Raw genomic sequence first — 10212 nt, 5'->3', positions numbered from 1 at the left:
GTTAATCTTTGAAGTTCAAAAGTAGTAGTATTGCAAAGTCACTTTACGGATGGACATTAGCTACAAGAAGATCAATGGTTTATTTTTTGGGAAGGGTGTTAGCCTTTAAATTGATCCAATTATGAGATGTCATTACTACTCCAATCGAAGAGTCTCAAGTACGGATGTCGATAGATATCTATGGCTGGATATATATATAGTACGATATTCGTGTGTACTTCATTAGATAAATATGATATTTGTATCCGCTTCATATTCATGCGGGTACCCACTAAACGGGTAATTTGGGGGTTTTAAGATATCTGCGGATATTAACAGAAATCCATGGATAATATATTTTAAAAAATATTAGTACATAATAATATTCATTTATTTCACTTTCAATTTAAATTAATGTCACCACATTCACTTTTTTTTTTACAAAAATTTAATATAATATCCATATATTTCTCTTTAAAACAATAATATACATACATTTCTAAATAAAATAAAAGCCTCTTTTATATTTAATAACTAAAGATATTTAAGGAATTTTCTTATTTATTAGCGGGTATGGATATCCGCGGACGTGGATACCATTAAATCCGTATTCATGTCCATTAAATATGGGTAATTAAAATATCCATTTATTTCATCCGTGGATATCCATAGTTATCTGTCCCGTATCTGTGACAGATTTTATCCGCGGAAATTTGCGGGTATGGATATTTTTGCCATCCCTAATCTTAATTCTCATCGTGTGTACGTGCACAAATTGAGCTTTCCAATGGCCTTACAATTAATTTACTCTCTTTATTTTCTTCATAACCCATAGAAATTGTTTATCCCTTGAGTATGACTCGGTTGGTACTTGGTAGGGACATTGCTTATAATTATAAAAAATAGGGATTGAGGTTTGAACCTTTACTATCACATTTTAATTTAAAAATTGAAATTTTAACTATTAAGTTACTTGACAAAAAAAATTGTTTTAACATTTTTCTATACAACTTATTTTTTAAAAAATATACAAAAAAATAATTTAAATTATCATGTTTTTGTTTTCTTTAATAAATATAATTTTTTGTTGCTTTATAATTTTGGATGGAAAGAGTATTTGGACACACACTTAAAACTAAAAATAAATAAATTTCAGATAAAATAGATGGGAATATCACATTTATATGAAATTAGAACAAGTGTAAAAAAGTGAAGTGACACCGAAGGAGTTTTTTCTTAAGTGAAAGTTGTTGGATTCAATTTCAAAAACTAGCATTAGCCAATTATTATATAGTAATATTTCTTGTGTTTCGTGAGCTTAATTCAATTGATATGAATATTACGTTTTATATATATAGAAGCTAAGATTCGAATGTGGGACACCCAATTTATTCACTTAAAAATAAAATTTTTAGTCATTAAGTTATCTGATAAAAAAAAAAAGTAGGCTTAAATGAATTTTGTATTCCTGTATTTAAAAGAATAAAAAATGAGGTTTTAATCTCCTATTTTAAAAATTAATTTTTGATTCCCAATTTTATTTATTTTGAGTTTCCATCCCCATCCCATTTTAATGTGAATTTTATGCATTGATGTACGTGCAGTGGTCAACTAATTCTTATATTATGGGACGGAGGGAGTATAAAATATAGAATTACAACAATTGTAAAGTGCCGATGGTTTTGTTAGATGAAGACCACAAAGAACATTAACCAATTTCCATTGGTGTTTTGTTCTTATTCTATGCTTATTCTATGCTTATAGTTTGACAACAATTGTAAAGTGCCGATGGTTTTGTTAGATGAAGACCGCAAAGAACATTAACCAATTTCACATCCTTCTCACACATTTCCATTATTTTACGCAATTCGTAGTGTGCAATTATAGTTTGAACTTGAAGTAACAAGAGCGATTAGAATATTTATCTACAAATTCATTTTTATCTACACATTTCTATTATTTTATTAATATTGTTCTATTCACTTGCCTACCGAGCTTGGTTTGCTTATGACCTAAATTGGAAAATATTAACAATATATAAATATTATTATTGGACCTCAAAATTTTGAGTTGGGGACCGATGTCGTCGCTCACACTACACCTCCATATGTAGTGGTCGAGTCTGATTGGGAGCATTAAGGTGTTGAAAAATATAGTGTGCCAAAAAAATGTTCATTTGGCCTAGTGGTGAGGATACATTTCAAATTTTTTATGAAATTTTCATTTAATTATTAAACTCATCTCAAGCTGGTCCGATTCAGTGTTGGTTTTACTGGTTCACCGGTTTGACTGTTAAACCAGTCGGGTCACGCTGATTTTTAATGGTTTGATTGTAGAACTGGTTTTCGATTCCCAAACTTTTTATACTATGAATATTATTTTTAACTCGAAAATTATATTCCGAACTTTTTGCATGGACAAAGATGTAATTTCAGGGGATAAAAGAAACGTTGGCTAAGAGAATTTTTCCTTCCTTATAGCATTGACATATTTACATGACAGGCTATACTGGTTTTGGCCCTTGAACATTTTGACGATTTCTTTCTAGTGTTATTCAAAATCCCTTCAAATCCTACTAGAAATGTAAATAAACATTTTAGATGTAGAAATCTCATTGGTTGTATACACAATTAATCTCAATGGCATGATACTTTTGAAAAACCCATTTATATCATTGTGTCTCCGTCTCCATGAATTGGAAATAACCCTTTAAAATAAAGTTTCAATATATCACCAAAAAAAAAAATAAAGTTTCAATATATACAATTTTATTTCAGTAGCATGCAGTCAAAACAAATTTGGTAGGGGGGGACCGCATGTGAGAATTATTACCAAGTCTATACAAAAGAGAGTCTTAAGAGGCATAACTTAGCTGAAAAAATTTAAGGAAATATGAGTGTACTTGATGTGCACCCATAATTATGGAATTTTAAAAAGTTGCTAGTACATAATAATTAAGGAAAAAAATGATTAAATTGATTACTTTTAGCTTTTAGGAATTGAGAAATTGGAGGTAACATGCACCGGGATCAAAACTTAGATGATAGTAATGTGATTTTTGCAAGTTTTCCCCTGTTGCAGTAGTTTTCTAATTGAGAATCCACTGCTTTGCCATGTCACCCCACTTTGTATGGTTATTTTTTAAACTGATAGTGTGATGTGATATTGCTCAGAATCTTCTCACCCAAAAATAAAGTCTTAATTTCACCAAAGTATTGTTCATAATCCTATTCAGCATGACATGACAAAATATATCGAAATAGACCGATATTTCATCAAAGAAATGCAGGACTAATTACAAGTTGCTTCTTTCACAAACTCAAACATTCTTCAACATTGCAAAGATAAATGTTTTTTGGTGTACATTTTTTTTTGAAAGCTTGGTCTAAATTTTAGAGTATGCATTCTTCGCTTCTTCATAAAATTGTGCACATTGAGATTAAATTTGAATTTGTTGTGGTGTTGATCGGAGAATAAATAGTGGTTTCAATCAAATTTGTTGAAGTTGAAACGCGAACCGTCTGATTTTTACTCGACAACTTCAATTCACATTCACTTGTATCTTTTAACTGCAGTGAATTTGGGTCTACTGATATTTCTGATATTGCCACAAAAGATTGAACATTTTTTGCTTTCGAGAACTTGAAGGTGCTACAATAATAACCAACATCAAACTTTCCATCCCAATTGAGTCCAGATCCTCTTCTATTAGTGTAACATGGATATTCTTGCATTTTAAATGGCACCTTCTTAACCAATACCAAACCAGCTTTCTTTGCCAATTTCACTACTTCCCATTTATTAAAAGGATGGGTACAGTTTAGTGTCACATGAACTTCCCCGTCGCGACTTAGCATCTTCCTTGCATTCTGTAGAAAACCCAACACCAACTTCTGGTGATTCCTGGACATTTAAAAATAGATATGTTTGTCATCCATCTTACATGGAGTTTATAGAGCCTAATAAGCTATATATAAAATGTTATGGACTAATATTTGGTAATATCGGAGCACCAGATTAAAATTAAAGACCTTAATTAAGTTGAATTAGAAACGAAGAAAATAACTTACTGAATTTTGTGAAAAGCAAATCCTATATCCTGAGGAAAATTAAAGACTATGCGATCGAATATTTTCCCTAGCAACAACGGGTGTTGGTCCATGGTAAGGGCATCCACTTCATGCAAAATGGTGCAACCGAACCTCTTTAGTTCTATCTGATTTATTGTAGCTCTTGAGTACTTCACCTGCAATGACACTAATAAAAACATTCACCACGATCAAAATGTATAAAAAGTTCGAACTCCAACCTTATATACTACAATGTCCCTATCAGTTGAACTATACTCGTATAGACCATGAGAATCATATATTATAAAGACCAAAGTCATGAATTATCCTAAAAACAAAAGGTTTGAAGATGTACCTTTCGAATCAAAAGAAGTTGCAACTATGTTGGAAGCCGAGCAAAATGCCCTTGCCAAAGAGAGTGCAAAAGAGAAATCTCCCTCTCCAACCAGCAATATCTTGTGGCAGCTACTATAATGTTTTATCCATCTTTCTTCCATTTTGGAATCAATCCTACAACAGTTTTGATTTTGAGATACCAACATAATTTTACTAACATAATTTTTCAACTGTACTGAATCCGGGTCTTCTAACACAACTAGAAGCCCCAAAGAAATTGCTTTCACATATTTTGGTTTTGAAAATTTGAAAGTACTTGAATCACCAATAGGAAAAGTTCCATCACAATTTTCTCCTGAGCCTCTCTTATTTACATAACCTGGATAATCACTTATTTTAAATGGAACTTTTTCAACAAAGACCAAACCAATTTTCTCTGCACATTTTACTATTTCCCATTTAGAAAAAAAAGGCTTGTTATTCTTGTGTGTAATGTGAATTTCACCATTAATTGTTAGCATCTTCTTTGCACTCTTTAGAAATCCAAACACCACTTCTTGATGAAGCCTGAAAATAACAACACAATTATGTACATATTGTGTTAAATATTTCAAGTTTTAATTTAATCTCAGCAAATCCTAAATATAGCTTCTAACATTCCAAGTGAATGTCATTTTAGTCCCAACCAAAAGTCATATTCAAACCAAGAGTTAAGAAGTGGGCAATTGTAGCTTCAAACTTGCGCCCCCAACATGTCAAAATATCTATAACATGCCAAATATTTATAGTATTTTATGATGTGAGTTGTACTTGAAGTTTTCATCGTCATTTAACCGTGACTAATTTCTGTCGAAGAATTTGTGAGACACATAAGGTAAGTTCTCTCCTCTCAACTAAATTTCTTTCATACACAAAAGTCAGAAATCAAACATTTGACTACTTGTTTAAGAGATCCAACACTCTTCCACTTAAAACAATCCATTGTTAATTTTTTTTAAACTATTTTATTTTGACTATTTATTTTTTAAAACTTAAAATGCTTCATTATGAATTTCTATGTAACTAAAATGACCAACAATTTACTATTTCAGAGATTTCATTTCTTAATTCCTTACTAGCTAGTAAAATAATTGTACATACCCTAGTCCACAAATCCTAGCTCAACTAGTTGAAAATACTAGATCGGAAGTAATGATCGGGATTCGAATCTCTGTCACTCCATTTTGTATTTGTGAGTTCTTCAATAATTTGTCATTTTCTCTATGAACCAAAAAAAAAAAGTACGTACATATCCCAAAGAAAAATTATGTAGTCTTTGGGAAAATAGTTTAGTTGATAGATATGTTACGTTTTGTTTTGTTTTATTTTATATATATATATATATATACTGGTGTAATGATGTGCGTCTTTTATGCCGGGCACTGAGTAGTTCGGCCACCTGGTTAAGAAAGTCTGACAAAGAATTAGTTCTATTAGAAATCGAACTCAAGTTCTCTCGAACAATTCATCTTAGAAAAAGTTCATTAATCCAAATCCAATGTATTGATTGTCATAAAAAAAAATTGATGAAAGAATCTCATCTCTCAAATACCATTTATACATAAAAAATGAAAATGAAAATGAAAATATACATAATATATCGCTAGAAATTAACAAGTACAATATAAAAAATGAAAATGTTAAACAGTATCTTCAAACACTAGTTAAATAGTATTTGAAATTTATACATTTAATATTTTAAAATTGTAAAAAGTTACATTTTCAACATTAATTTTGTATTTCATTTTTTAATATGTTTAACAAATGTACCGGATGCACCGTTTAACATGATGCTATAAAAAAATTGAACATGGTAGTTATTTTTAATTTCTTTTAATCCTTTGATTTTCAAAGGAAAATGACCTCGGTGATTCAGAGTTCATCCGCGGGGTATGGAATTGTTCCCACCAAGAATCATACTCGAATTCCCTCAAACGTTTCTCACTAATGAAAACAAAAATAATTTCATTAGTGAGAAATCGTGTCATGTATGATAGTTTCATTAAAAAAAATTATCGGTTAAAATTTAGTTAACACAAATCGGTTGAATTTTTTATCAATGACAGATTGTCTTCTATATAATAATTATTTTAAAAATTTATCAAATATAATTTTTTTTAAGGAAATTTATCAATTATAATTATAAATTGTATTTTTTCCGGTCCTAAATATAAGAGAAAATTTATTTTTTAAATTCATTAACAATATAATATATTTGATTTATATTAAAGGTTAAATACATTGAATTATCAATGAATAAAAAAAAAGTAGATTATCTCTTATATTTAGCACAGAAGGGAGTATAATAGTTATTTTTATAATTTGTTGAGAAGTATTAAGAATCTTTATCTCTTCTCAACTTCTTCCCTCAACTAAACACAGTGTAAATAATGGTTTCATTGTTACATTGGAAACAGAAACACGATAAGCTATGATGACAAGCTACAAAAATGTCACTTCTATACTGCAAAGAGAAAGCTATCATCACAAGCTATCAGGAAAATATGTTGTCAGCCTTGTTTTTACTCGATGCACTATCTTTTCTTCTCAGCCGTAAACCACCAACACCGGCCAACTAACCGCCACACCCAGCCTTGTTCATTCTCCTCATTAAAAATAATAGTTATTTTTTAAAGGCAAATGCTAAATAGTGCTCCTGGGACACTCTTTAAGCCCTTAAATAGTAAGTTTTTTATAGAATTTTTATCGAAATGCGTAAAGTCAACGCATTGAAAATTATAGTTTTAACTTTTTGAATAAAAAATTTCTTTAAATGAAATGCTTAAAGAGTATCCCGGAGGCACTCGTTAGCAAGACCCTTTTTTAAGGAACAACTAATCCGAGAAACACACCATCTATTTATAGAGGTGCCCATTTAAATGGGTCTTTTTTAGTAGTATGAACTTATACTTCTAAATTATACTAATCTATAAGCTCAAAATATAAACTTCCCTGAGTCAAAATCATAATTTTTTATTTTATAATAATAAAATATTATCAACCATCATTAAAATATCTAATAATTTATTGGTCCCCTTGAATTAGTCGGTCCTAAGACCGGATACCAAGTTTTCAAAAAAAAAATCTCTAATAATTTTTTCATTTCAACTACACACTTGGAAACAAACACTACAAGCTAGAATACTGCTAGAACAATGTCACTTCCTACAAAAATGTCACTTCTACAGTATGCTGCAAAGATAAAGGATAAATAAAGCTATCATCACAAGCTATCAGGAAAATATGTTGTCAACCTTGTTTTTACTCGATGCACTATCTTTTCTTCTCAGCCGTAAACCACCAACACCGGCCAACTAACCGCCACACCCAGCCTTGTTCATTCTCCTCATTAAAAATAATAGTTGTATTTTTTAAAATGAGTTTTAATTTCCTCTTTTTTTAAAAATTTAAAATGGTTCATTATATGTAACTAAAATTATCGAAAATTTACTATTTAGAGACTTCATTATTTTTTTATTATTAGTATCCGGCTGATTAGACCGTTTAATTTAGTTCGAGATCAATTCTGGCATCATATGGACGTTCCAGCCAAGAGACTTGGTTATTTAATTCACCATACTTCAAAGACTAACCTAACAGTTAGATTTCAGGTGGAAAATTTTATCTAACAGAATTTACTTATCTCTTAGTCAAATTCAACACCCTCTTCCTCTAACAGTAATTTGAATAGTAAAACTTACCCAATTTGGTTCAAATTATTCTCAGCCAAATCAAATCCAGCATGAGGGAAATTGTAGACTATACGATCAAAAGCTTTATTTTGTAACATTGGGTGCTTGTGGACACTATGTGTCTGTTTGGTTTGGCGTTTTCAAGCCTCAAACGCGAGTTACCAACTGCAGAAGCGATTTGAACCAATTCTCACATGTTTGGATAACTAGCAAAATCAATTATCTGGAACGTGAAATCTGCCTCAAACGCGAGTCACCTTAAAGCCACAAATTGGAGCTTCCACGTCAAAGGAAAATCGATTCTAAGCGATTAATTTTTAGTTATATGGAAACTTACCTATTTACCCTTAAACTTCTTCTTCTCAACATCACTCAGATTCAAAGCCATATGGATATATCTTTCCCCTTTGTAAGCTTGAGGTCATCAAACAAGTATTTAGAAATGGAAAAATGGCGTGTTGGGTATATTTATTTCTCTTCTTCTTCTGTTACCCCCACTGATTTTCTACTGGTTTCTTTGTTGTGGTGCGGCCGCTACAGTACTTTGTTCTAGGTTGAAGAAGAAAAGCAAGCAATTGGGCTTAACTTTGACCCGGTAGTGGCCCATTTTGCTCTTAGTTTTTTTATTTTATTTTTACACTGGTGTGCAAAGAAATGGTTTGGTTTTTTTAATTAAAAAATCATAACAATAATACAATATGCATTTTAATAAAGAACATATATTTAATAATACAAAAATTAAATTAAACATGATTTTAAATACACATGTGTAAGTTTGTGTAAAAAAAATGCACAAGTCCATTTTGGTAATTATACATCCAAAATCAATTTTAGTTCAAACTATCCAAACAACATAAAAAGTTGAGAATCACTTTTAAATTTATGTATCCAAACATAAATCAATTATGTTCAACTCACTTTTAACCAAACTCAATTCTCTCAAACTCAATTCTGCCAAACTCAATTTTCTTCGCCGTCAAACCAAACATACACTATATGCATCAACTTCATGTACAATGCTGCAACCAAGTGTCTCTAGTTCTTCCAAAATTGCAAAAGCTCTCGAGTATTTCATTATCAATAACCCTAATAAAAACATTCAACACATTTAAAAGAAGAAAAAAAAAAGGAATAAAAATAAGAGAAAAATAAGAATGACATTTCTCAAAATAAAAAAAAAACATTATAGGATAGTGTACCTTTGGAATCACGAGAAGTTGCTACCATGTTGGAAGCAGAACCAAATGCATTTGCCAAAGATAGTGCAAAAGAAAAATCACCTTCTCCCACAAGTAGTATCTTATGATGGTTACTATAGTGTTTTATCCATTTTTCTTCCATTTTTTTGGTATCCATTCCCCAAGTTGATCGATTTTGTGTTAATCTTTGAAGTTCAAAAGTAGTAGTATTGCAAAGTCACTTTACGGATGGACATTAGCTACAAGAAGATCAATGGTTTATTTTTTGGGAAGGGTGTTAGCCTTTAAGCGCTCGTTTGGTTCCACGTTTTATGGCTTCAAACGCGAGTTCCCAAACCGAAACGCGATTCCAACACTTTTGTTTGATGTTTGGATGATTGCAAAATCAAATCTCTCAATCGTGATTCTAACCTCAAACGCGAGTCCACTTAAAGCTTCAAATTTGAGCTTCTGCGTCAGATCAAAATCAATTCCAGGATTTTTATTTCTAGTGTCAGATATAGTTACCTAATTACCCTTAAGCTCTTCATCAGATCTGCTCTTACAGAACCAGTTCTAACTCTTGAAGATGAAATAAAGAAAAGAGAGCAAAACGTACTAAATTAAACTTAAAACAAAAAAATGGATTGAAGATGTTTGATTTGCTTGTTGTTCTTCCGTTTAAGTGGAGTACGTTTCTTATTTGCTGTGAGTGAGAGAATAGCTTTCTCAAGGATAGTGACGACGAATATTAATAATAATGGGTTAAAGGATTTTTTTTTACGAAAGGCTGGTTAAAGGATATAGGCCCAATCTTCTCTAACAAATAAGGATTATGGGCTAATATATTTATTTGACAATAATTTTTTATAACAATAATTTTTTTTACGGTAAAAATTATATCTATTATTGTATTAT

At 30.7% G+C, this 10212-nt stretch overlaps 1 protein-coding gene across 1 annotated transcript; it reads right to left on the bottom strand.

Moving 5' to 3' along the window:
* Positions 1-3303: 3303 nt before the first annotated feature.
* On the bottom strand, positions 3304-9597 carry LOC123920411 (uncharacterized protein At4g26485-like). The gene is made up of 6 exons (XM_045972674.1): positions 9316-9597; positions 9113-9202; positions 8126-8234; positions 4405-4559; positions 4050-4236; positions 3304-3882 (listed from the first exon to the last, which is right to left on the bottom strand). Exons 1-6 carry the CDS (start codon positions 9470-9472, stop codon positions 3396-3398), a joined length of 1185 nt encoding a protein of 394 aa, XP_045828630.1. The 5' UTR covers positions 9473-9597; the 3' UTR covers positions 3304-3395.
* Positions 9598-10212: the final 615 nt, after the last annotated feature.

The sequence above is a fragment of the Trifolium pratense genome, linkage group LG4 (assembly GCF_020283565.1).
Source record: "Trifolium pratense cultivar HEN17-A07 linkage group LG4, ARS_RC_1.1, whole genome shotgun sequence".
In the NCBI taxonomy this organism is placed as follows: Eukaryota; Viridiplantae; Streptophyta; class Magnoliopsida; order Fabales; family Fabaceae; genus Trifolium; species Trifolium pratense.
This window is presented reverse-complemented; position numbering and strand designations above follow the sequence as displayed.